General features: G+C 57.5%; 1 protein-coding gene across 5 annotated transcripts in view; it reads left to right on the top strand.

Moving 5' to 3' along the window:
- ARHGEF10L (Rho guanine nucleotide exchange factor 10 like) overlaps positions 1 to 27,097 on the top strand; it is a 159,768-nt gene that overhangs the window by 53,325 nt on the left and 79,346 nt on the right. For 3 of the 5 annotated variants that reach the window (XM_070382057.1, XM_070382055.1, XM_070382061.1), the window contains exons 3-7: positions 673 to 858; positions 1,510 to 1,549; positions 13,161 to 13,252; positions 14,950 to 15,033; positions 24,054 to 24,226. In XM_070382057.1, coding sequence (XP_070238158.1) covers positions 673 to 858; positions 1,510 to 1,549; positions 13,161 to 13,252; positions 14,950 to 15,033; positions 24,054 to 24,226 — 575 coding nt within the window. The remainder of the gene's footprint in view (positions 1 to 672; positions 859 to 1,509; positions 1,550 to 13,160; positions 13,253 to 14,949; positions 15,034 to 24,053; positions 24,227 to 27,097) is intronic. The other 2 variants (XM_070382058.1, XM_070382066.1) reach the window with 1 other exon arrangement.

Below are 27,097 nucleotides of genomic sequence, written 5' to 3' on the forward strand. Positions count from 1 at the left end.
GAGGCACAGACAGAGAAGGATGTGGCAGGGGGCCGTCCCTGCCTGAGTTGAGCTCTGAGGGACGACCAGGCAGACCTGGCCCCGAAGTGGGTCTCCCAGGAGGGAGAAGCAGGCTCTGAGGCCGGGAAGCCCTCCAGGCTGGGAGCAAGGCCCCCAGCCCCGCCGCAGCTACTCTGTGCCCTGGTTCCCCAAACTGGCTGTCTTCAGGCTCCAGACACTTCCGGACAGCTGCTCCCTGCCCTGTGCATGCAAAAGACAGCTCGGGGTGCCCATCAAGCCTGGCTGTGCTCATTTGCATGTATGCAAAATGCACAGATGGAAACGCACATGTGGAAATACACCCAAAGGTGTGTGCCCGCCCCCCGCCCCAGGCAGATGCATTTATAACCCCCTGCTTGCTTACAAAATAGGGAAATAGAAAACAAGAAAGTCAAAGGCTCCCTTGTATTCGAGCCCAGATGCACTCACCTCGGAAGCTTGTCCCTGCCCTCCGCCGACTGCCCGTCAGTCTAGAGTCCCAACCCAACCCCAGGCCCCTCAGGGGACAGGAGAGCCTCTGGCCCTCACGTGGGTTTGATCTTGTCCCTGGGACCTGCCCTCACTTGGACCCCAGCTGCTCCCCCTTGCAGCCCTCTCTCTGGACCAGACGCGGTAACTCCTCCTTCCTTCCAGGAGATCGGCTGCTTCCCGGAGGCCCAGGCCCCTCCCCCGAGGCGGAAGACGACCCTGGCGAGGGCTTTGAGTTTGACGACAGCGATGATGATGAGGACACCAATGCCGGCCCCGACGTCCCACGCTCTGCGCCGGAGACTGAGGCAGACACACCCCTGATCCACTTGGACTCCGCCCCCGTCATCGGTAAGGTGCTCTGGGAGCCTGATGTCTTCACGGCTCCGGGTCTGCAGGACTCCAGGGGGCTCGGGCCGCCTGGAGGCTTCCGGCTCCCGTGATGCCTCGTGCTGTCCCCAGGACGCGGGGACCGAGGAGAGACTGTTGGGCGGAAGCTGCACCCCATCGCCTCCCTTGGGCCCTGGAGACTCCTGGCATGCCTGCAGCATCTGGTGCGCGCTCGCATGTCGTAAATGGAAGCGACTGGCCGTTGGTTATGCTTCGGGGACAGTTACTGCCCAGGGCTTGTTCTCCCAAGCTCCCCCTCCCCGCAGCTCCTTCCAGGGAGTCACCCCAGCTGGAGCAGCCTTGCCCAGAGCCCTGTGGGCGGGAAGGCCCCGATAAGACCATCCCCAGGAGGGACTGGGGACTAGCCCAGCAGGAACTTCCTGCAGGCTTGGGGGCAAGGAGCTCCTTGGGGAGCTGAGGGTGGGGGCAGGCGAGAGCTGGCAGGGGGACCAGTTCTGGTAGAATGTGGGCCGTGGCCACGGGGTGGGGTCCGGCGGGACAGGCAGGGGAGCTTAATGACAGTGTGGGGCTGGGGGAGGCTGGGGATGGGGCGGGGTGTGCTGAGTCCCTTGGGCCGCCGGCCTGATGGACGCTCCTGTTCACCTCCCGCAGACCTAGAGCCCAAGCCAGAGCCCGCACAGCCCCAGACACAGTAAGTGAGCCTCCTTCCTTTGCTTTGGCGGCTGGAAAATGGGAAGAGACTGGGCGGGAGGTGTGGGAAGGGGTGGAGCTGCAGCCATAGGGGCTCAGGGCAGTCCTTGGCTAAGGACCTACTGGGCCAGAGGGGAGAGGTCAGTCCTGAAATGTGTTACTTTTTCCTTTATTTTCCCCACAAGCCTGTGAAATAGAAAGCAGGTCTTGCTCCACACCCTGGCTTTGTCCCTTGCCAGCTGTGTGGCTGGAAGGAGTCACAGAAACACTCCAAAGTCAGGCTGTGTGTGTCAGTCGCTCAATTGTGTCCAATTCTTTGGGACCCCTGTGGACTGTAGCCTGCCAGGCTCCCTCTGTCCTTGGGGATTCTCGAGGCAAGAATTCTGGAGTGGGTTGCCATTCCCTTCTCCAGGGGATTTTTCCCTACCCAGGGATTGAACCCGGGTCCCGTGCACTGCAGGCAGATTCTTTACCATCTGAGCCACCAGGGAAGCCCCAAAAGTCAGACTGTTCGTATGCAAGGTGGAAAAAGTGAAGTGTCCCTTGCACTGGATTGTAGCTGGGAATTAATAGCTCTCTGGTGTCACCCGCTGTCCTGGTCTTTGCCTTCGCTGTTTTTCTGCTCCCTTTCCCGTGACTGTTGTTGGGGACTCTGCCCTTCTCCACCCGGGAGCCTGCCTGAGGCAGGGCAGCCTAACCGCCAGAAGTCTGGGTATTACATCACCCTCTGGGCCCAGCACTGGCCACAGTCCTGCTGTGAGTCTCAGTCCTCCAGGCCTTGGTTTTCTCATCTGTAAAGTGGGCCATTGCTGCCTCCATAGAAGAATGAACTGTTGGGTCAGACAGCCGGAGACACTGCAGGCGCCTAATCGAGGCAGTTTTACCTCTGTTTTGTCTGTGGTTTTGGCAAGTTGGACGGTGCATTTGGGGGTTGGGGGCCATACAACCCAGGTCTCTAAGAGCTCTGGTCACGGCTGCTCACTGCCAGGCTCTGGGGACCTGGGGCTTTAGAGAGTCCTTTCCCCTGGCAGCTCAGATGGTAAAGAATCTGCCTGAAATGCGGGAGACCTGCGTTCAATCCCCGGGTCAGGAAGACCCCCTGGAGAAGGGAATGGCAACTGACTCCAGTATTCTTGCCTGGAGAATCCCATGGACAGAGGAGCCTAGCAGGCTACAATCCATGGGGTCTACAGTCCATGGGGTCACAAAGGGTGGGACATGAATGAGTGACTTTCAGTCTCACTTCTAAGGAAAGCCTCAGTGGTTGATGGCCCTGGCATCTGGGACCTTGAGTTTAAATCCTGGTTGCTTGGGTTGGGAGGTGGGGACGATCTGAGCCTCCTTTTATTTTCTTGGAGTGAGCTGAACCTGGGGAGCTGACTCAGGCAGGTGTTGCCAACCTGGAGATGCGGCTTGTGGCCCGGAGCCCCTGGAGCCAAGGCAGTTCTGGATTCAAATTCTAGCCGAGGAGAGCTTGTTTGTGCTCATCTGCCTGATGGAGTGGGAGGCCCCAGGATGGTTTCTGCCGGGCCTGCCCCTGCATGACTGATTACGGCCAGAAATAGGGGCCAGGCTCTCCTCCCTGACTGGAGACATGAAGTGAATCAGTGCTCCGGCACTGGCCTGGCAGTCCCGTCCTGGGTGACCTCCCAGGGGTTGTGTCCCTCCTGGGTGAGCCAGGCATGAAGCCGCCTGCAAACTCCATCTGGGCAGGGATACGGACGCGTCCAGGTGGGACACAGGAGACGGGGTGCTGATGGGGAGGGGCTGGGGGGTCGTGGCTGAGCAAGGGAGTGTGAATTCACCAGTGGAGAGAGGGGAGGGGTCTGTGTAGACAAGGAAGCCGCTGAGGGGCCTGTGTGCGTGTGCGTGTGTGTGTGTGTGTGTGTGTGTGTGAGAGAGTGCGAGAAGCTATGTGCAGCCAGCCAGGGCTCCCCTCCCAGGGGTCTGGCTCTTGGCTTTTCTCCGGACACCCTCATTCCCTGGTCTCTGGGTCAGGACATGGCAGCCCGGCCTGGCCCTGCCCACCTCTTCGGTGTGTCCTGGAGGCTTGGTGACGGTGGCCAGAGGGGGTGTCTGGCCGGCACTGGCCCTGCCCAGAGGCCTGGTCGTGGTGGCCCCGGAGCTGGTGCTGTGCTCTGTCGAGATGGCCCAGCAGGTCACCGGGTTCTGGGGAGGAGCCCAGCCTCCGCTCTACCCACGGCCTGCCCTCCACCTGCTCCTGGAGTCAGCCCAGCCCCTGTGAACACCAGCTCCCGGAGCTTCCAATCCTCCCTGAGCCCTTCGCCAGCCGGGTGGCTCTGCGCTGCCTGGGAAGCTCTCTGGAAGGTGGAAATGGCACCCTGAGGAATGAGAGGCTGGTGGGGAAGCGCTCCATAGCCACAGTGTTTGCTCCTGCCCCGCTCCTGACCAGCCTGGATGTCCCCAGTGCCGTGGGCCGGGGGGCAGAGTGCACCGGGCCGCTGAGTCCTGGCTGGGCCTGCACCCCCAGCAGCTGTGGTGGTTAAAGACCCTGCCTGCCAGCGCAGGAGGCTTAGGAGACTCAGGTTCCACCCCCGGGTCGGCAAGACCCCCCCTCCCCCCGGAGGAGGGCGTGGAAACCCACTCCAGTGTTCCTGCCGGAGAATCCCATGGACAGGGGCCTGGCAGGCTACAGTCCTTAGGGTAACAAAGAGTCAGAGACAACTAGAGGGACTTAGCATGCGTGTGAAGAAGCATCACTTTGAGATCCCTCTCTGGGGCAAACATTCACGGCCCCGCGGAATGTTGACGTCACTGGGAGTCCGGAGACTTCCAGTCCAGCCCTTCACTTTGCAGGCGCGGAGACTGAGGGGCGGGCCTGCCCCCAGGCACCCGGGGAGCCTCCTCCAGAGTCTCTGCTGCTCCCAGCTTCGCTCCCTCCCTTCCTGGTCTCCGTTTACTTAAGTTCCAGCTTCTTCTCCAGACGGTGAATTTCCACTCTGGTCTCCTCTGGGAGAAGAGCCAGTCCAGATCGCTTTCCTTCTCTTTGTTATCTGAGAGAAAGGGGGAAAAAATTTTGATTTTCTTTCTTTTTTAAAAAAAATTTACCCCAACCTAGTCACTAAGCAAACACTGCTTTGAAAAAACAAAACTCCCAAGTGGACGACATTTCACCTCTTTTCACTGCGTTTCCTTCATGGTCCCTGCCCCGAGGCTTGGAAATGGCCCTGGGCTTTGCTGGGCTGCCTGACTCCTGAGCCTGTTAGAGTCACTGCCCCCATCCGGCCGGGCTGCTGCCTCCCCGGCGTGGGGAGGGAGGGAGGCAGGGCCGCTCCTCACCGTCTGCATCCCAGGCGGGAGCTCGGAGTGTGAAGTGAGGCCTGGAATCCGGGGTTCGAGGGCCGGGAGCTTGGTTCTGAGCTGCACGGAGCTGGCTTCAAGTCTCAGCCGTTACTCGCCAGCTGGGTGTCACTGGGAAAGTTGTTTTCTGAAAGTTCTTTTTTAATCAATAAAACGGGGATGATAAATCACTAACACGGGATGATTCTGTGAAGTGTACATAAATCAACGTTTATTCGGTGCTGTCTTCTCCTAGCGTGTGTTGGCTGCTCCAGATGTATTTACTGCTGTTCTTCTGGGTCCTGGTCTGAATGTGACGTTAGGGGAACTCGCTGGGGCCTGCCCCGGAGGAGTCAGCAGCCCTGGGTCTGAGCCATCTCCCTGACTGTGCTACAGAGGATCACAGCTGGGCCGGCTGGGCCTATGTCATGAGGAGGCCCGAGACCGCTGGGGGGTCCGGTGACCTGGGCAGGGCCGCTGGGTCCATCTCTGGCCTTTAGGCCTGAGGACTTCCCCGTCCCTTCACCTGGAGGGGGGGCATTGCCTGCTGGAGGTGGCCAGGCTGATGGGGAAGCAGAGTTGAGGGCATTGATGCCAGTGTGCTGTGCTAAGGCCCCTGGGGCGAGTTCAGGGTCGTCCCCCGCCTCAGTCCAGGGGTGAGCATGGCTGGGACCGCGCCCATCCTTCACAGTGCCCGGCGGGCCGCGGCCGCCTCCTTTCTCCGCGGCCGCCATGGTAGCAGCTGCTGCTGATGGTAGCGACGATGGTGGTGGTGTTTACTGTGTACCAGGCACCAAGCTAAACGCACAGTCCCATTTGCGTCTCCCCTCTCTAGGAAGTGGCCAGTTTGTTACCCATTCACAGGTGGGGAGATCGAGGCTCAGGGAAGTTGGGCTCTGCCCCCCAGGAGTCAGACAGACCTGGCGTTGCAGACAGATTGTGCCTGTTCATTCACCAGGGCTTCTCTGAGCAGAGGCCAGCTGTTCGACCATCACGCTACCCGCAAGGGTGCACTGACGACTCTGGGTCCTCGCTCAGGACCCCAGACCTTGGTTCTTGCTGGGGGATGTGGCCGGCTCCACATGGACAACCCCCTTCTGTGTGTGTTTACTGGGGGTTAAGAACTCTGCTTCCTGTGAGAGCTGACCTGACCTCTCTGAGCTCTTGGGAGAGTAGTTTTCAGCTGTCACTGGAATGACGCATAGACCCCATCTGGGGAGCCAGGCAGAGCGGCCTCGACTCTGCCCGTGTGCTTCTGTGCTGTGCCCTTGAGACGGAAGCAGTCGGGCAGCCCCTGCCCCTCGGGCCCACACGGGGTCTTGTGATGGTCGAGGGTGGGGTCTCTCTCCTCCTGCAGGGTGGCTCCGTGGGGACAGGCGGTCTTCGCGGTGGTGGGGGGGTATTTTGTTTGCTGCTCGGTCCTCACGGCTTAGCGCGGAGCCCATCCAGGGCCGGTGCTGAAGGCATCCCCGTTGAATGAACGAGGGTTCCGATGGGCAGGGGCCAAGTAGGGTCTGCAGGGCGATTCTCAGTGTCTGTGAAAAGGAGCCCAAACTGTGCGGAAGCAGAATCTCTGAACCAGGCTCTGACTCGAGGCCAGCGGGGTGAGGGCGGGCCAGCGGGAAGGGAGGCCGCCAGCGGAGGCGCTGACCCGGCCGCTGCCGTGGGGCCAGCCGCCCCCTGAGCGCTCTGAGCTGTGCGTCTCCTCTCCCCGTGACGCAGCCCCAGGCAGCGGGGCCACCCGTTGTGCCCATTTTGCAGGTCAGAACTGAGGCTTAGAGCACTGAAGCAATTTGCCCGAGATGTGGCCCAGCTGGTCAGTAGCGGGGCTGGAGCCCGTCTGACTGCAGAGCCATCCGTCAGTGCAGCCTGCGGCATCGGCCTTTCTGGTGCATTTTGAACCCCGTGAACTCAGGGCCTCCGTGAGCGCCCAGCACGGGTTTCTGGCTCCCTGTTTTCCTGGACGCAGGCTGCCTCTCACCCCTGAGCCCTCTGGATTTGTTTGCTTTTCTTGCCCGGTTTTGCTGTCATCCCCACAGCCCTCTGCTGCCTTGGCATTTCCTGTTGGCTCCCAGCCTGGCTGCAGGGACTCTTAGTGGCTCCTGGGGGCCCTGTCCTGCCCTTTCCTGGTTTATCCAGGCAAGATGGACTGTGCTGCCCACGGGCTGGCATCACCTGGGTGGGCCCCGTGGGATCGCGAGGATTCCCATGCGGGGGGCGGGGCAGGGTCAGAGAGGGATCGAAAGATGCTGCGCTTTGGCTTTGAAGACGAGGAGGGGCCACGAGGCAGGGCTGCTCCAGAGGCCGGAAGGAGACAGGGAATAGATTCCCCCTGAAAGCCCCCAAGGAGCCAGCCCCGCCAACACCTTGCTTCTGCCCCAGTGAAACGCTCTGTGGGTGCCTGACCTCTGTGGCCGCAAGATGATGCACCGGTGTTGTGTGAAGTTGCTGAGGGTGTGGTCGTTTGTCACAGCCACAGCAGGAGACCAACGCAGCGGCCCTGGGAAGAGGGGCCGATTGTGGGTCCCCTAGTGCAGCCCGAGAGAGCCCTCACGGCTCCCAGGGGCTTGAGCAGCTGGCGGTGGCGCTGGGTTCACAGCCGGGGGGTGGGGGTCAGGCAGGGGCTCTGTCTGCTCTTCCTCCGGAGCCCCCTGCCCACCCAAGTCAGCTCTTCAGCCCCGTTCTCCACCCCTCCAGCCTGCCTCTCTGTACTGAGTGCCTGCCGCGTGCCAGGCACTGTGGTGACCGAGGCGGATAGTGCTGCCCCCGGGGTGCTGATGGGCGGTGCCTGGGTGCGTTTATCAGCTCTGGAGCCGCGTAATAATGGCCTGCACGTCTTCTGCACGTATTACTCACCAGGCCCTGTTCTAAGAGACTCGCCCGCCTCCATTAATCCTAAAGACACTCTGGTGGGGGCTCTGTCATCCCCGTTTTATAGGCGCAGAGAACACACGTCGTCAGCCTGAGGTCACGGAGCCGGGAGGAGGCAGAGCCTGGGTGGCACCCCATCGGCTTCCAGACCCTTCCAGCGTCAAGCTCTGCGCTCCCACAGGGATCTGGCTTCGATCCCGCCGGCCCTCCACATCCGGGACCCGGTCGTTGTCTGATCTGCCTAACCTTCCGTGTGGTCCCTGTGAAGCGGAGGCTGGATGAGACGTGAGGACTAGACGCTGTCAGCGAGCTGCTCGCCTCACTCAGCGTCTCCGAGGGGTGCGGGTGTGTCCGGGGCGGCTCCAGGCCACCGAGGGGCCCTGCACCGGCCAACCGTTGCTCAGTGTTCCCTGGGGTGTTTGCCTTCTCCCTTTCTTTCTCTTGATTTCTTTTTTTGGTAATAGTCGTGTATATTTATTATAGAAAAGTTGGGAAGTACAGAAGATGACATACTAAGAGTGACCTTTAATTCTAGCACTGTGTGTTCCTGCTCGGCTTCTCTGCTGTGTATATGAAGTGCGTGCGCACACACACACACACACAGACACACACACACATTTTACGGACCCATGGTTTTATTGCATGTGCTGGTTCCCGGCTCACCTTTTGATCTAATTACAGAGGGTGAGCGTTTTCCCACGGGAAGCTGTAGTCAGCACCCCACAAGGCTCTTGGCTTGCTAGGAGAGCTGTGTCTCTCTGGGGTGTGACCTCAGAGCAGATGTCAGGCAGGGGGTGCGTGCACCCCAGGGCAGAAGGCTGGGTCTGCGCAGTGGGACCAGGGTCGAGTGTTGAGAAGGCTCCCCGGGGGTCTTGGTACTCACCCCCAGTGAGGGCTGTCTTATAGACACCACGTTGGGGGCCCCTCCTCCGACTTCCCTGGGGGTTCTGCCCCTCTCTGTTCATTCCATAAGTGGATGTGTGACCATGTGGGGGGTGGCACGGGACAGGAGGGCCCAGGACCCTTCCGTATGTGAGGTGTGGCCGGGCTGCGTGAAGAGATGAACGCGCGCAGGGACCCCGTGACTGGGGGGGTGGAGGGGAGGGGGCAGGGAAGTGGTGTCCTGGGCAGACCCTCTGCCGACAGGTCCTCTTCATCTACTCCTTCTTGGAACCCTAAGAGGGAGGTACTGCCGCCCCATTTCACAGATATGGAGACCGAGGCACAGGCTGGCACTAGCAGCTGGACATGTGTTATCACTCAACCCTCACGGCAGGAAGCAGAGCAGCTGTTCACCCTGTCGCACGGCAGCCCCGGGACGTTAAGCCGCTGTCCTGGTCTGCAGCCACGGGCGTAGCTGCGGTCTTATCCAGGGCTGCTGGCTCCGGAACGTGTGTGTCTTCCCCCTTAAGTCTCAATCCCCAGTTCTCCACCCTGTCAGCACGTTGGAGCAGCAGGAGCTTTAAATATGTGATCCCTGGGCCCCTCTGGACCGACAGGACAGAATCTCGGAGGCGGGGCCCGAGTCGTCTCAGAGGAGCTTCCCAGGGGACCACAGTGAGCGCGCTGGGAGCCTTCTGCCCAGGTGACTTCCAGGGGCCTCCTGGCTTTAATGTGCCACACGAGCTAGAAAATGGCCAGGCTGACACCTGGCAGCAGGCTTCACCCGGGCCAGCGGGGTTTGCCTTTCTTCTGCGCCTCTTGGATTTCGGGACGGTGGGAGTGGTGCTGTTGGAGGGGCGTCTCTCCAGGGGGTGATGCTGGGAGTCGGGCCGCGTCGGGCAAGCCCCGCCACCCCAGCCCTCCCTGCCGTCTGCTGCAGACTGGGTGTGCTCGAGGCCTTATAAGGCTCATGTTATTCTGGTCCTTTCAGTCCCTAAAGGTGGAATTCTTTCCTCTTTCATATTTTTCATACCTTGCCCTGAAAAGGGCTTCCCCGATAGCTCAGTTGGTAAAGAATCCGCCTGCAATGCAGGAGACCGCGATTCGATTCCTGGGTCGGGAAGATCCCCTGGAGAAGGGAAAGGCTACCCGCTCCAGTATTCTTGGGCTTCCCTTGTGACTCAGCTGGTTAAAGAATCTGCCCGCCATGCGGGAGACCTGGGTTCAATCCCTGGGTTGGAAAGATCCGCTGGAGAAGGGAAAGGCTACCCACTCCAGTATTCTGGCCTGGAGGGAAAAGGCATCAGGAACACTGTGTGTGTGTGTGTGTGTGTGTGTGTGTGTCTAGGTGCCTGTCTGTGCCCAGCCAGCCAGGATCCTCAGATTGTACTCATCTCAGGGGTCTTCTCCCTGACAACTCACTCTGTGTAGCCTCTGGAAAGGGACCCCGGGAATCTGCTGAGCAACTGGGCCCACCAGCAGAGAGGCTGGGGGCACTGCCATTCTCGGAGTGGGGCTGGGTTCCATCCCTGGTCAGGGAACTAGAGCCCCATGCCACAACTAAAGATCTTGAATGCCCTGTGCCCCAATTAAGACCTGGTGCAACCAGATAGATTTTAATTTAAAAATAATAAATAAATGCATAAAATAGGCTGGGGGGGGGGCATCCGTCATCACTGAGTGTCCCCCGAGCGAAGGGACTGACGGAACGGGGCGACCAGGACAAAGCAGGTCCCTGCTGTCACAGGACACTCACCCCCTCGTCCAGGCTCATCCCCGGAGAGAGAGGAGGTGGGCTCAGAAGGCGCCTTGAGCCCCGAGGTGGCCTCCTAAGTCTGAACACCGCCTTCGGGGCCTGGGAGGCCGCTCTTACCCGTCCCGCCTCCTCTTTCCCGCCCAGCCCCTCCTCCTCAGTTCCTCTCTGTGCACTTGGCTCCTCTCCTTGGCCTCTTTCCCTCCCAGCCCGTCCTTGGTTCCTCTCTGTGCACTTGGCTCCTCTCCTTTGCCTGCAGGTGACAGTGACCTCACCTTGTAAGACGGTGTCATCTAGTGGCTGGCCTTTCTGCACCTGCAGGCCGAGAGGCATTAGACGTGCAGGAAGCTCAGATAAGGGCGAGATAATTGGCCTCTTATTGCTTTTTTGTGGCTCTTTCATTATCTAAAACCTTTGGGGAGGCCCCAGGAGGCGTGTTTGCCCGCAGGGAGAATTAGATTTTGCTGCCAGGCAGCAGCGGGGAGGGGCTGGCCCTGGGTGGGCACAGGGTGGGTGGGGCATGGCTGTGGCACGCAGCCAGAAGGGCCAGGGCAGGTGGAGGCCCCCAGCCTCATCTCCTGCCACGCCCACTGCTTCCCTCGCCTGGGGGGTCTCTTCCCTCCCCCGCCTGGTGTGGGGGCAGCAGAGCTGGGGTCCAGGACAAGACTTTGCAGGTAAATGGCGGCTCTGGTGCTTGCTGGTCAGGTGATCTGGGGCAAGGTAACTGCCTATTCTGAACCTCACCTTTCTCATCTGTAAGATGGTCATAGTAGGACACGCACTTGTCCTCAAGCATTCTGCAGAGCCCTGGGTGCAGAGGAGATACTCCAACGTGCAGGGCAGGTGGGGTGGTGGTCTGTAGCCAAGCCTGGGAAGGCCTGTCCACCCACGGGCACCAGCCTCTTCCTTCCTTAGGGGCTCCTGGTCTCTCTGCTTCCTTCGGCCATGGGGACAGTCAGGGTAGGCGTGAAGGTGACTGTTAGACCCCGCTTCCCCACCCAGGAAGGCAGGACCGGTACCCTGGCAGCTGCTCAACAGAAGCCCGAGTCCAGACCAGCATCTGTAGCTGGGCCAGTGGCTTAGACCTACGCTGCCTTGCTCAGGGGCCACTAATCACATGTAGCTATTTAAATTACTTAAAACGAAATGAGACGAAAAAATAAGTTCACTGTGTTTTGGTAATGTGCAAAACAGGGGCTCATATTTTCAACCCAACCGTGGCTTTTAGTATGTCATAAAATATTTCCAGATCCATTCTAAAGCCATCTGACTTCACCCGCAAATACCCACATCCGTTCTCGATGTCACCTTTCAAAATTATCCAGGGCCTGCTGTGTCCTCTAGTGGAGACGCCTGGGTGCTGGGAGTTACGATTCCTCCAGGACGGAGACTTGAACTTGTGTCTCTGACTCTGTGTCCACGCTGAGTGCTCTTTCTCTCTTTCTGAAAAAACGGGTGGGAGAGTAGTCAAGCATGGGCTTTATTTTATTATTATAAAATATTTACTTTATTTACTTTTGGCTGTGTCAGGTCCTAACTGTGGCCCACAGGCTGTTTCTTTGTGGCACAGGCCTCTCTCTAGTTGGGATGGGTGGGCTCAGTGGTGGTGGCCCGTGGGCTTCGTTGCTCCTGGCATGAGGGATCTTAGTTCCCCGACCAGGGATCGAACCTGTGTCCCCTGTACTGGAAGGTGGATGCTTAATCCACTGAACCACCACGGAAGTCCCCTGAGCTTGGGCTTTTAAAAAAACCGCAAGCAAACCCTTCCCACCTTGGGGTAGTTTCAGATTTGCGGAGACACTGTGAAGCAGGCAGGGCTGCACATACCCCCGCCCGCACCCCCAGGGCTGACGTGCAACACGAGCACGGGCTACGCGTCAAAACCAAGAAATCAGCGTCGCCGCCTCACCACTCCCCGAACTTCTGACTTTACCTGAATCTCACTGTTTCTCTGCCTGCACTCTTCTGTCCCGCGACCCACTCAGGGCTCACGTGGCGTTCAGTCGTCATTTACCCTGCTCTGCTCTGCGACACTTTCTGGGTTTGTTTTTGTTTGTTTCACGATCTTGAGAGAGTTGAGGTGTAATGGGCAGGTGTTTTATAGAAATGTCCCCCAGTCTGGGTTTGTCTGGTGTTTTTCTCACGATTCGCCTGGGGTTATGGGCTGGGGTCAGAGCCCCACAGGGCTGAGCACCCTGTCGTGTCATATCCGGGGACACAAAACCTGTGTGGTGTCACTGGGGATGCTCTCTTGACTACTCGGTTACACTGGAGTCTGCTCTTTCCCCACTGCGTTCCCTTGGCGTCTCTCCTCCTAGGAAGCACATCTCTGGTCCAGCCCATCCTCAAGTGTGTGTGGGGATGAAGCCCTGCTTTCTGTGTGCAGTCTTTTGAAACTTTGCAGGTCCTTGTCATTCAGATGCAGCACTCCCCACCCCCAGTCATAGCCTCCGTTTTGTATGTGGAGACTGGGGACACGGAGATTCCCCCCAGGTCTGCCCTGGACGAGGAGAGTCAGGGTGCCCTGGCCAGGAGCGCATCTGATCCTTGTCAGTTATCACCGTGAATACGTTTGACCTTTATGCTCTTGTAAAGCAGCAGGTCGGCTTTGCAATGCCTTCTAAAGGTGAGGACGCCAAGGGGGGAAGGGGCTTGTCCGTGGCTGACCCAGCCGTGGCCTCCCCAGCCCTTCTGACTCCCAGCCTTGGGGGTGAGTGGCCCTGTCACCTGGTGAGGAGCTGCCCGAGGCTTCGAGGAGCCAGCTGTCTCGCCCTCCTGGCTCACGGCCCCGTTTCTCGTCCTGCAGGAGGCCGGCCGCCGTGAGCAATGGGGACGCTGTGGACGCAGCTTTCTCCGAGGTCCAGCGCTCCGGCTGGAGGCGGAAGAGTTCCCGTCGCAGTAAGTCCCCCTCCCTACCCTGCCCCCCAGGTCTCAGCCCCAGGAGGCTGGTGCCAGGAGAGCCCCCCTTCTCTAGGCCAAGGGAGCTGATTCGGGCTCGTGCTCCCTGAGGGGCTGTCCTCGCTACATGGGCTTAGTGGCAGCTCTGAGGCAGACGGGCCACTGCCCACCCATGAGACTCGCCCCTTTTGCCACCCTGGAGCCATGGTCCCGGAGTAGATCACACATCCAGCTGTTCATCTGTCCCCTTCCCCCTCAAGCTCCTACAGGTCAATCTGGGTGGTGGGTGTTCCCCAGTGCCCAAGATGAGGGGGTCCCTCTGACAGCAGTACCAGACACATGGGTGGGCTCTTATGGTGCAGAGAGCAGGTGCCAGGAGGAGGGTGGGAGCTGAGAGAGCCCACGAGGACCGAGGCAGAGTGCAGAGAAGCAGGCGTCAGGGCCAGAGTGTTCAGATTGAGGGCGAGGGGACGCCTGGCACCGGGGAAGCAGTGAGCCTTGGTGTGGTGGAGGGGAGGGTCTAGGGGTGAGCAGGGCCCGGTGAGGCTGCCATCTCCCCAGGTCCTCCCAGGGTGTGTGGGGGAGGCCTTGGAGGCCCTGCTTTCCCGAAGGTGCCAGGGAGACAGCCATGCGGCCATGTCTGCATTTCAGTCACATCACTGATACTCTGGGAGAAGGTAGTGGGCTGGAGGCTGTCCAGGGGAGGCAGGTGACATCTGGAGCTAGGGACCTGGAGAGAGGTGGGCAGGTCTGAGGGCCACTTTGGGGGCAGAATCTGTGTTGATGGGGAGGGGCAGTGAGGGTCCTACAGGGCTTTGGGGACCCTGTGACCACAGGAGGCAACACAGGAGGGAGGAACTTCAGAGTCCATCTGGCCCTCTGTTCCTGGAAGGCCTGTGGGGTGAGGACAGGCTCCCCTCAGGGGTGGGGGCTGGTTTTCCAAAGCCTCTCTCTGCAGGGCTGCACGTCCCTAAAGAGGGCAGAGACTGGGCACACAATTTTAGGGGGCAAGACCTCTGTAAATATTCTGTTTTGGGAGCTACTAACATGGGCAGGGTGTGTCTACCCAGCAAAGTGTTAGGAGAATAGCATGCTCATTTGCTGATTTTTTTTTTTTTAACCAGTCAGGACCCCACTGGCTGAGTTTTGGGGGACTGTCCTTAACCCCACTCTCCAAATCCCATCATCCCCTGCTCCGTGCCATCCTGTGTACTCAGGGTGGCTGCCTTGCCCTCCCCCGCCGCTGGGTACCAGGTGACTCCTTTGGGGCACAGGGTGGCTGCCTTGCCCTCCCCCGCCGCTGGGTACCAGGTGACTCCTTTGGGGCAGTCCTGGGGGCCTGGGCGGCTGAAGAGGCTTCCGGGGCCCTGCCCGGGGCTGGGTCCGCTTCAGGTTCTCTGCAGGTGCGATCAGCCAGGTGCGCAGGCCTGCTGAAGCAGGCGGGGCTTCCGCAGCCTCTGGGAGGGCTCCTTGGAGGACTGGGGGCGGGAAGAGGCAGCTGTCCCAGTCTTCTGAGAGCAGTGGCCGGCGGGGGCTCCCCAGGGGCCGGGCTGCAGGCTGCTGGCCTGTCCGGGCCGCGGGGACGCGGGCGGGCGGAGCGAGCTGCCAGCTGGTGCAGTCCTGATGTCAGTCTGGCGGCCGCCTCCCGCCCGGCGCCACAACCTCATTCGTGCTCCCTCCCTGTCCTTCTCTCGCAGTCGAGCGGTTTACTTTCCCCGCCGTGGAAGAAGATGTGATTTACGACGACGTCCCCTGCGAGAACCTGGACGCCCAGCAGCCCGGTAAACCTCTTCTCTCTGGACAGAGTGGGGGACGGAGTGGGGAGGCGGGGCCTGGCGAGGGTCTCCTCCTGCACTTCCTGCCTGGCCCTACCCGGCGCATGGCCCCTCCTCCCTGTTTTTAAAAACTGCTGCAGTCAAACCGGGAAAGTGGGAGCCGGCTGCTGGCTGGCCGCCTGGGGCGGAGCTAGGGCTGCATGGGCGGGGCTAGGGCTGCATGGGGCGGGGTTGGGGCTGCATGGGTGGGGCTAGGGCTTCAGGCTAGGGCTTCAGGGGCGGGGTTAGGACTTCAAGGGGGCGGGGTTATGGCTCTACGGGGGTGGGGTTAGGGCTCTATGGGCGGGGTTAGAACTCCATGGGGGCGGGGTTAGGGTTCCATGGGAGCGGTATAGAGCTTCCAGGGGAATATTGGGGCTTCAGGGGGTGGGGTTTGGGCTTCTCTGGCAGGGGGTTGCTGGGTTGTGGATCCCCGACTGTGTCCGATTCTTTTCTAAGTCGTATCCCACTCTTTTGCAACCCTTATGGACTGTAGCCCTTCAGGCTCTTTTGTCCAGATTTTCTAGGCAAGAGTACTGGAGTGGGTTGCCCTTCCTTCTCCAGGAGATTTTCCAGACCCAGGGATCGAACCCGTGGCTCCTGCCACATTTCCAGCATTGTAGGCAGATTCTTTACCGCTGAGCCATTGGGTTCTGTGGATCCCCAGCCAAGTCATTCACTTCTCCGTGCCTCCATTCCTCCTGAATATGGGTTAATAGTTCAGACATCCCAGGGCTGTTGGAAATGACAGATTGTTAAAGCTGAATGCAGCAGGGAAGGCCTGGGAAAGCCTGGGCCCTGCTCTGAAGACAGGCCCCTGGTGGGCTGGGAAGGTGGGGAGATTGTGGCCACAGAGAGTGCACAGGGCAGAGAAGGGCCAGTCCTGCTGGCACAGGCCCACATGCTCACCTGGCTAGAAGGAGGACGATCCAGGGAGGAGGGGTATTTAACATCCATTCACCATAAGAGCATCTTTGCTTGAACACGCCAGCGGCTCTTCATGGTTCGTCTCATATAATTTGGTTTGAAACTTTGACTTACGCCGTGTGTGTGTGTGTGTGTGTGTGTGTGTGTGTGCGCGTGTGTGCTCAGTCACTCTTTGAGACCTCATGGATTGTAAACCGCCAGGCTCCTCTGTCTGTGAAGTTTTCCAGCCAAGAATACTGGAGGGAGTTGCTATTTCTTACTCCAGGGGATCTTCCTGACTCAGGGCTCGAACCCACATGTTTTGCATGTCCTTCACTGGCAGGTGGGTTCTCTACCACTGCGCCACCTGGCAAGCCCCTTGACTCAGGGTCAGTTCAGTTCAGTTCAGTCGCTCAGTCGTGTCCGACTCTTTACAACCCCATGAATCGCACCACGCCAGGCCTCCCTGTCCATCACAAACTCCCGGAGTTCACTCAGACTCAAGTCCGTTGAGTCAGTGATGCCATCCAGCCATCTCATCCTCTGGCTTCCCCTTCTCCTCCTGCCCCCAATCCCTCCCAGCATCAGAGTCTTTTCCAATGAGTCAGCTCTTCGCATGAGGTGGCCAAAGTACTGGAGTTTCAGCTTCAGCATCATTCCTTCCAAAGAAATCCCAGGGCTGATCTCCTTCAGAATGGACTGGTTGGATCTCCTTGCAGTCCAAGGGACTCTCAAGAGTCTTCTCCAACACCACAGTTCAAAAGCATCAATTCTTTGGCGCTAAGCCTTCTTCACAGTCCAACTCTCACATCCATACATGACCACAGGAAAAACCATAGCCTTGACTAGACAGACCTTCGTTGGCAAAGTAATGTCTCTGCTTTTGAATATGCTATCTAGGTTGGTCATAACTTTCCTTCCAAAGAGTAAGCATCTTTTAATTTCATGGCTGCAATCACTATCTGCAGTGATTTTGGAGCCCCCCAAAATAAAGTCTGACACTGTGTCCACTGTTTCCCCATCTATTTCCCATGAAGTGATGGGACCAGATGCCATGATCTTCGTTTTCTGAATATTGAGCTTTAAGCCAACTTTTTCATTCTCCACTTTCACTTTCATCAAGAGGCTTTTTAGTTCCTCTTCACTTTCTGCCATAAGAGTGGTGTCATCTGCATATCTGAGGTTATTGATATTTCTCCTGGCAATCTTGATTCCAGCTTGTGTTTCTTCCAGTCCAGCGTTTCTCAAGATGTACTCTGCATATAAGTTAAATAAGCAGGGTGACAATATACAGCCTTGACGTACTCCTTTTCCTATTTGGAACCAGTCTGTTGTTCCATGTCCAGTTCTAACTGTTGCTTCTTGACCTGCATACAGATTTCTCAAGAGGCAGGTCAGGTGGTCTGGTATTCCCATGTCTTGAAGAATTTTCCACAGTTTATTGTGATCCACACAGTCAAAGGCTTTGGCATAGTCAATAAAGCAGAAATAGATGTTTTTCTGGAACTCTCTTGCTTTTTCCATGATCCAGCAGATGTTGGCAATTTGATCTCTGGTTCCTCTGCCTTTTCTAAAACCAGCTTGAACATCAGGAAGTTCACGGTTCAGGTATTGCTGAAGCCTGGCTTGGAGAATTGTGAGCATTATTTTACTAGCGTGTGAGATGAGTGCAGTTGTGCGGTAGTTTGAGCATTCGTTGGCATTGCCTTAGAATGCCATTGACTTAGGGTATTACTTCCTTATTCTCCAGTGGAGGAAGCTACAGAGGCAGGGCTGGGATTTGAACCTGGGTCATTCTGACTCCAAGTCCAGTGCTCTGTCCCTTCACTCCAAAGGATTTGGATGGCATTTTATGACAGATGAAGCACAGTTGCTCCCCCTGTTCAATCAACCTGAGAGATTGGTTGGGTAGGGCCTATGGCTCCAGTTGACAGTCACATCAGAGAGGGTTAAGCCACCAGCCCCAGATCACACAGCCAGAATTCGAATAGACATCTGTTTGGTCCTGCTTTTTCTACAACACGATTCTGCCTGTCTTCAGGGGCTCCCCATCTCAAGCCCCTGCATTTGAGGAGCACCCACTCCCTGGAAAATCCCATGGATGGAGGAGCCTGGAAGGCTGCAGTCCATGGGGTTGCTAAGAGTCAGACATGACTGAGCAACGTCACTTTCACTTTTCACTTTCATGCATTGGAGAAGGAAATGGCGACCCACTCCAGTGTTCTTGCCTGGAGAATCCCAGGGACGGGGGAGCCTGGTGGACTGCTGTCTATCAGATCAGATCAGTTGCTCAGTCGTGTCCAACTCTTTGCGACCCCATGAATTGCAGCACGCCAGGCTTCCCTGTCCATCACCAACTCCCAGAGTTCACTCAGACTCATATCCATCAAGTCAGTGATGCCATCTAGCCATCTCATCCTCTGTCGTCCCCTTCTCCTTTTGCCCCCAATCCCTCCCAGCATCAGAGTCTTTTCTAATGAGTCAACTCTTCACATGAGGTGGCCAAAGTACTGGAGTTTCAGCTTCAGCATCATTCCTTCCAAAGAAATCCCAGGGCTGATCTCCTTTAGAATGGGCTGGTTGGATCTCCTTGCAGTCCAAGGGATTCTCAAGGGTCTTCTCCAACACCACAGTTCAAAAGCATCAATTCTTTGGCGCTAAGCCTTCTTCACAGTCCAACTCTCACATCCATACATGACCACAGGAAAAACCATAGCCTTGACTAGACAGACCTTTGTTGGCAAAGTAATGTCTCTGCTTTTGAATATGCTATCTAGGTTGGTCATAACTTTCCTTCCAAAGAGTAAGCATCTTTTAATTTCATGGCTGCAGTCACCATCTGCAGTGATTTTGGAGCCCAGAAAAATAAAGTCTGACACTGTGTCCACTGTTTCCCCATCTATTTCCTGTGAAGTGATGGGACCGGATGCCATGATCTTCGTTTTCTGAATGTTGAGCTTTAAGCCAACTTTTTCACTCTCCACTTTCACCTTCATCAAGAGGCTTTTGAATTCCTCTTCACTTTCTGCCATAAGGGTGGTGTCATCTGCATATCTGAGGTTATTGATATTTCTCCCGGCAATCTTGATTCCAGCTTGTTTCTTCCAGTCCAGCGTTTCTCATGATGTACTCTGCATAGAAGTTAAATAAGCAGGGTGACAATATACAGCCCTGACGTACTCCCTTTTCTATTTGGAACCAGTCTGTTGTTCCATGTCCAGTTCTAACTGTTGCTTCCTGACCTGCATACAAATTTCTCAAGAGGCAGATCAGCTGGTCTGGTATTCCCATCTCTTTCAGAATTTTCCACAGTTTATTGTGATCCACACAGTCAAAGGCTTTGGCATAGTCAATAAAGCAGAAATAGATGTTTTTCTGGAACTCTTTTGCTTTTTCCATGATCCAGTGGATGTTGGCAATTTGATCTCTGGTTCCTCTGTCTTTTCTAAAACCAGCTTGAGCATCAGGAAGTTCACGGTTCACATATTGCTGAAGCCTGGCTTGGAGAATTTTGAGCATTACCTTACTAGCGTGTGAGATGAGTGCAATTGTGGGGTAGTTTGAGCATTCTTTGGCATTGCCTTTCTTTGGGATTGGAATGAAAACTGACTTTTTCCAGTCCTGTGGCCACTGCTGAGTTTTCCAAATTTGCTGGCATATTGAGTGCAGCACTTTCACAGCATCATCTTTCAGGACCTGGAACAGCTCAACTGGAATTCCATCACCTCCACTAGCTTTGTTCATAGTGATGCTTTCTAAGGCCCACTTGACTTCACATTCCAGGATGTCTGGCTCTAGGTGAGTGATCACACCATCGTGATTATCTGGGTCATGAAGATCTTTTTTGTACAGTTCTTCTCTGTATTCTTGCCATCTCTTCTTAATATCTTCTGCTTCTGTTAGGTCCATACCATTTCTGTCCTTTATCGAGCCCATCTTTGCATGAAATGTTCCTTTGGTATCTCTGATTTTCTTGAAGAGATCTCTAGTCTTTCCCATTCTGTTGTTTTCCTCTATTTCTTTGCATTGATCGCTGAAGAAGGCTTTCTTATCTCTTCTTGCTATTCTTTGGAACTCTGCATTCAGATGTTTATATCTTTCCTTTTCTCCTTTGCTTTTCACTTCTCTTCTTTTCACAGCTATGTGTAAGACCTCCCCAGACAGCCATTTTGCTTTTTTGCATTTCTTTTCCATGGGGATGGTCTTGATCCCTGTACAATGACATTGTACAATGTCACGAACCTCATTCCATAGCTCATCAGGCACTCTATCTATCAGACCTAGTCCCTTAAATCTATTTCTTACTTCCACTGTATAATCATAAGGGATTTGAATTAGGTCATACCTGAATGGTCTAGTGGTTTTCCCTACTTTCTTCAATTTCAGTCTGAATTTGGCAATAAGGAGTTCATGATCTGAGCCACAGTCAGCTCCCGGTCTTGTTTTTGCTGACTGTATAGAGCTTCTCCATCTTTGGCTGCAAAGAATATAATCAATCTGATTTCGGTGTTGACCATCTGGTGATGTCCATGTATAGAGTCTTCTCTTGTGTTGTTGGAAGAGGGTGTTTGCTATGACCAGTGCATTTTCTTGGCAAAACTCTATTAGTCTTTGCCCTGCTTCATTCCATATTCCAAGGCCAAATTTGTCTGTTACTCCAGGTGTTTCTTGACTTCCTACTTTTGCATTCCAGTCCCCTATAACGAAAAGGACATATTTTTTGGGTGTTAGTTCTAAAAGGTCTTGTAAGTCTTCATAGAACTGTTCAACTTCAGCATCTTCAGCGTTACTGGTTGGGGCATAGACTTGGATTACTGTGATATTGAATGATTTGCCTTGGAAACGAACAGAGATCATTCTGTCATTTTTGAGATTGCATCCAAGTACTGCATTTCGGACTCTTTTCCTCCGAGGGATTCCTGCCCGCAGTAGTAGATATACTGGTCACCTGAGGGGTCGCACAAAGTCGGACACAACTGCAGTGACTTAGCAGCAGCAGCAGCAGTCTGACAGGGCAGCCGCAACTATGCTGGGAGCGTATGGTCCAACGGGGGGCAAGGCAAGGCCCAGGGTCCCCGGAGGCACACTCCTGACGCCCGTCCCAGCAACTGGGAGGCTGGGCCTGTGATCCGTGCATCACTGAGCAAGCTGATCCCTGGAGGAGCCTGGAGCCCTTTCCTGCTTATGGCTCTCTCGGATCTGGAAGAGTGGGAAAGGGTGGGTATAGGAAGGTGCCCGAGCCGGGAGAGCTGAGTGGCCTGAGGCCATTATTTGGCCCCTTTGGGCTGTTCTCCCTCCTGAATCCAATCAAGCCAGTCATTACTTGGTCACAGTCTTCGCTGGGCGCCCCTGTGTGGGGATATGGCATGTCCTGCAGTTTACTCTGAGATGGGCAGGACAGCTCCAAGCCTGCAAACTGAGGACCGGGGTCCCTGCCCTGGGACACCCGCTCTCTCTCGAGGCTGTGGCCGGCCCTCAGCAGGTGCACCCCACAAGAAGCGCTCTTGCTGTGTGCGTCATACCAGCCAAGGCCCAGCAATGCTCTGCGTGGCCTGTGGGCTCCGTGGGCCCTGCATGGGGAGGGTGTCCACTGTGGTGCAGACCACACAGGCAGGGGACACACAGCCCTGGGTTCTGACCCGGGCGCTGCCACTGACTCGGGCACAGGTTCTGTGCCTTGGGCTTCGGCTTCTTCACATGAAATCAGAATGTCCCCCTGAGCTTGTAGGACTTCGGGGAGGGTGGCAGCACAGAACTTCTGCCTAACCTCTCGGGGCCCGTTCGCTGCATCTGTAAAATCGGGCAGTGCTAGCTGCCTCCTGGGGTTGCCGTGAGGACACCACGAGGGGGCTGATGCGGAGCCCTGAGCGGGTGGCGGTGAGTGCTTTGAAACAGGCCATGATCTTGAGCGTTAGTGAAGCCCGAGGTGCTGGCCGGGGCTGGAGGTGGGGAAGCAGACCTCTGTGAGGCCCCTGAAGACTCAGGGATTTGGTGACTCTGTCTCCACTGGAGACAGTGTTTCTCAACGAGCCTGGGGATTGTGAGCATGGCCTCTGTGGAAGGCAGCGCGGTGGGTGGATGGAGCCCCCTTCCCGCTCACTGCCTGACTTGGGGCTCCGTTGGTCTCGTTTGTCTGATAGAAGGAGGTGGTAGTTCCGGGCCCCAAGGACCGTTGGGAGGACCTGGCATGTAGCTGTAGGTGGCCAGGCCTAGAAGTGAGGGGAAGTGGGTGCCTCGTGGTTCCTGCTCCGGGGCGCCCCAGGAACTGAGCTCTGCCCTTTGGCTCATGGGTCTTGGAGCCTCTGCTGCAGTAACGGGACAGTCACCCCAGGAAAGGCCACAGCCTGGTCTCTAGCCGCTCGACTCTCTGGAGACACTGGTCACTATTATGTTTTGCTGAAAAAATAACTCTGTGCTCCCTCCTGATCCTGGGACCAGAGTCTCCAGCTAAGCCCGGTGTATCTGTTCTGCTCTTTGGCTGACAGTCTCGCCAGAGCCCTCACCCCCAGCTGCCCTGTGTTGGGAGGTGGAGGCTTGGGGTCAGTGCGGAGACACTCAAGCTCACCCAGAGCCCCCATGAGTCAGGACCAGCTGCTCTTTGCTGGGTGCCTGCCATGTACCAGGCTCTTGGCTAAGGGCTTTTCATCTCTGTTTTTTATTTCCTTCACCTTTCAGCTTCTTATTATCCCCGTTTTGCAGAGACAGCTCTGAAAACCAAAGTTCTCAGCTCTTCAGTATGCGTGGTTTCTGAGCAGATTTTTTTTTTAATTTTAATTTAAAACCCATCCCAGTGCCCTTTCTTCTGAGTAGACAGCAAGCATTTTCACCTTCGTGCGGTTCTGGGAGTCTGGTCTCACCTTTGCGAGGCCTGTGGTTTAGTTATTCTCCAGGTAACAGCCCAGGACGTGAACCCCATCAGTGAAGTGGAGGCTAGGCTGGGACCCTGGGTTCTGGGCCCAGGAAAGTGGATTTCCCGTCTTGGAAGCAGCATCTCAAACCCGCGTTTACAGGGGCCACAGAGGGCCCAGCCCTGATGTCGCCTGTCCCTCCAGGCCAAAGGACTCCCAGGTCTCTGTCCCGCAGTTTCCCGTGAGTCAGTGGAAGAAGAGGGGACACTCCTGGACGCTGGGCCAGGCGCGCCCTCTACTGGGCCGTCCTGGAGCCTCACGGGGAACTCAGATGTGGGGCGAGGGACCCCAGTCGTTCAATGGTCCAGACCATCTTCACTGCCCGCGTGCCCCCCAAGGGTGCTGGGGCCAGAGTTGAGGGCCTGAGTCAGGACTGGGTCCTAGGTCTTCTCTTTTCCACTAAAAAATGCCAAAGAGGCCAGGATGAGCGCTCAGATCCTGGAAAGGCGACGCCCATAGGGGGAAGCAATTTATTTTTTAACTTTGGTTTTCTGTTGGAGCAGAGTTGATGAACAATGTGTTAGTTTCAGGCGTACAGCAAAGCGATTCAGTTACACACGCACACGTATCGGTTCTTTCCCACTTTCTTTTCCCGTTTCAGCTTATTAAAAAGTGTTGAGCAGAGTTCTCTGTGCAATAGGGCTTCCCAGTGACTCAGCGGTAAAGCGTCTGCAGTACAGGAGACGCAGGCTTGATTCCTGGGTTGGGAAGGTTCCCTGGAGAAGGAATAGGCTACCCACTCCAGTTTTCTTGCCTGGGAAATCCCATGGACGGAGGAGCCTACATAGTCCTTGGGGTCTCAAAGAGTCGGACACAACTCAGGGCCGGAGCACACACGTCTCTGCTGTGCGGGAGGTCCGTGTTGGTTCCCTGTTTTACATACAGCCGTGTGTACATGTTCCGGACTCCCAATCTGTCTCCCCCGCCAGGAGGATGTTGTTGAGCCTGTTATGTGCCAGGCTCATTTCTTGTGCTTTTCTGCATTTTTCACGCCCTTCTCACTCTGTGGGGTGGATGTCGTGTTCTCCTTGCCCCCCGCTTATGGACCAGGAAGCAGAGCTGGAGGTCCACCCTGACTGGCTCCCCGCAGCCGCCTGCCCCCTTGAGTTCAGAATCTGGGTCTGCTGGGCTTGGCCTCAGGACCTCTGCTCACCAGCCTCGTCTCTTGGCCAGCAGAGGCGGAGAGGAACCAGCCCTACGAGGATGCGCGCCAGGACAGGGCGCCCCAGGAGCCGGAGGACCTAGGCTGGAGCTCCAGCGAGTTCGAGAGCTACAGCGAGGACTCGGGAGAGGAGGCCAAGCCAGAGGCAGAGCCCACCAAGCACCGAGTGTCCTTCCAGCCCAAGGTGAAGGGTGGGGGTATCTGTCACCCCAGCCGCAGGCCCCCGAGAGCCGGGTGGTGAGGGCCAAGGCTGAGACTTGTAGCTAAGCCTCAGTGACTCCCAGGAGTGTGTGGTGAGAGAGGGAGCAGTGGCCCGGGTATCTCACCCGTGTTGCTGGTTGGCCACGGCGCACCCTGTACTGAGAATGGGCGTGGTCAGTGCCTGTGGCAGACCCGGCAACTGATAAGGATGCTCACGAACTCAGATCCGGCTTCAGAATCGTCCTCATCGCCACGCTTGGGCAGCCTAGCTGATGGACTGACACATGCACAGTGGTGCAGAGCCCGCCTGCCAGTGCCGGAGACACAAGAGCCGCGGGTTCCGTCCCTGGGTCGGGAAGATCCCCTGGAGGAGGGCATGGCAACCCATGCCATGGAGAACCCCAGGGACAGAGGAGCCTGGCAGGCTGCGGTCCATGGGGTTGCACAGAGTTGGACACGACTGAAGCGACTTAGCACATACGTGGATCAATTCAACTCTGCTTCTCAGATCAGTCCTAGACCCCATAGCCCTCTGCCCTGGGGAGGTGACCAAGCGGGCTGAGACAGAGCTGCCAGAGGGCTTCTTTTCCAAAGCCTTTCAGAGTGCCAGCCGCGCGTTGGTAGCTTCTGGTGTTCCCTCCTGGAACGCAGTTCCTGCTGCTGACTTCACGGAAGGAGCCGCGGAAGCCCAGAGGGTGGACTGCCCGGCTCCCCCTCCCCTGCGACAGTCTTGCCCGTCCTGTCTCTTCTGTGCTGCTGTTCGGTCCCCGGTCGTGTCTGACTCTGTGTGACCCCATGGACGGGCTGTAGCCTGCCAGGCTCCTCTGCTCTATAGGACCCACTGAAAGGCACACTGTATCCACGCTGAGATTTGGGGTTTAATGGGAGCCGCTTCTCTGAGACAGGCCTGCCCAACCGGAGGTGACTGGGTCCCTCGCAGGTTCCTTTTCGGAAAAGACCGGAGCAGGCAGGTGGGCTGAGGTGTTAGCGAGTCCTGCCCACAGGGAGGGCAGGGACCAGGCACGGTCCTCAGGCCTGGGCTGGATTATGGGTGGTGTCCAACTCCATGTTCCAGAGTGCCTCCCGCCCCTTTCCCAGTTTGGGGATCCCCTAGGGGAGAGGGGTGCAGGCCAGAGCAGCACCCACACCTGGGAGTCTTCAGACAGACTTTATTGAGATGAAGAGGGCACCCCAGTCCTCGGGAAGCCAGGGCCTGAGCACGTGACCCCTGGGCCCCAGTCTCCTCAGACTTTATTGAGATGAAGAGGGCGCCCCAGTCCTCGGGAAGCCAGGGCCTGAGCACGTGACCCCTGGGTCCTGGTCTCCTCAGACTTTACTCAGATGAAGAAGGCGCCCCAGTCCTCGGGAAGCCAGGGCCTGAGCAGGGGTCCCCTGGGCCCCGGTCTCCTCTTGGCCAGTCCCCTCGGCAGGGCCACAGAAAGCGGCCTTGGCCTCTTGCTAACAGAGAAGTCAAGCATCTCTGGCACCTCTTAGGGTGCTGGTGGGGTCCGGGGGCAGGAAGACCCGACCCAGGCTCCGGCAAACCGTGTGCTCTAGGAGGAGACGCCAAGTCCGAAATGGTTTGTCATAAATGAAGGAAAACAGGCCTTTCTGTCAACATGAGCCCGCATTCCTATGGCTGCCTGCCTGATGCAGGTGGGATTGGATGGGCCTGATCACAGGAGGTTTCCAAGGGAGGTGGCTGGGAGCCAGGCGGCAGGAGCCGGAGGAGAAGGGGGTCCCTGGTGGGAGGAATGGCCCAGGCGAGAGCTGGGGAACAGGCCCCTTCCTGCTTCTGCGCTTTCAAGGTGTGAAGCCGCCATGCCCCAAGGGGAGCCTCCTGAGAGGAGGGTGGGCCCTGTGTGCCCAGCGCAGCTCTGGAGAGTGCGGGCAGGTGGGACTCCAGGCCTGGGCCAGTCCTTGTCCTAAGCCTCTGGCTGTCCCTCCGAGTCCCCCGTGGCCGCGTTCCTGGCCCCCTGCCTTCTTGCTGGGGACCAAGAGGGAAGCGTTGGGCCCTGTCTGGGCAGGAGGCGAGGAATGTGGAGTTTGGCCTCTCCCATGGGCATCGGGATCATGGGGGCAGGTGGTTGAACTTGCAGACACTGGGGCCTCACTCCCAGCTCCAGGGCTGGATGGGGCCTGGCCACCTGCTTTTTAACAGCCCTGGGTCCCCAGGGGTGGCAGGGGGGCCCACAGAGAGCTCTGAGAAACGCTGGGAGAGCCCTCAGCTTGGCCTGGCCCCAGGTGGGCCCCGGGGGGCTGCCTGTGGAGCTGTGTCCCGCACCCCCTCCAGCTCCTCCTCAGCACACACGGGGGGCTGCCTGTGGGGCTGTGTCCCGCACCCCCTCCAGCTCCTCCTCAGCACACACGGGGGGCTGCCTGTGGGGCTGTGTCCCGCACCCCCTCCAGCTCCTCCTCAGCACACACGGGGGGCTGCCTGTGGGGCTGTGTCCCGCACCCCCTCCAGCTCCTCCTCAGCACACACGGGGGGCTGCCTGTGGGGCTGTGTCCCGCACCCCCTCCAGCTCCTCCTCAGCACACACGGGGGGCTGCCTGTGGGGCTGTGTCCCGCACCCCCTCCAGCTCCTCCTCAGCACACACGGGGGGCTGCCTGTGGGGCTGTGTCCCGCACCCCCTCCAGCTCCGCCTCAGCACACACGGGGGGCTGCCTGTGGGGCTGTGTCCCGCACCCCCTCCAGCTCCGCCTCAGCACACACGGGGGGCTGCCTGTGGGGCTGTGTCCCGCACCCCCTCCAGCTCCTCCTCAGCACACACGGGGGGCTGCCTGTGGGGCTGTGTCCCGCACCCACTCCAGCTCCTCCTCAGCACACAGACGGCGAGGCAGCCTTCTTGG

This window comes from Bos mutus, chromosome 2 (assembly GCF_027580195.1).
Source record: "Bos mutus isolate GX-2022 chromosome 2, NWIPB_WYAK_1.1, whole genome shotgun sequence".
Classification (NCBI taxonomy): Eukaryota; Metazoa; Chordata; class Mammalia; order Artiodactyla; family Bovidae; genus Bos; species Bos mutus.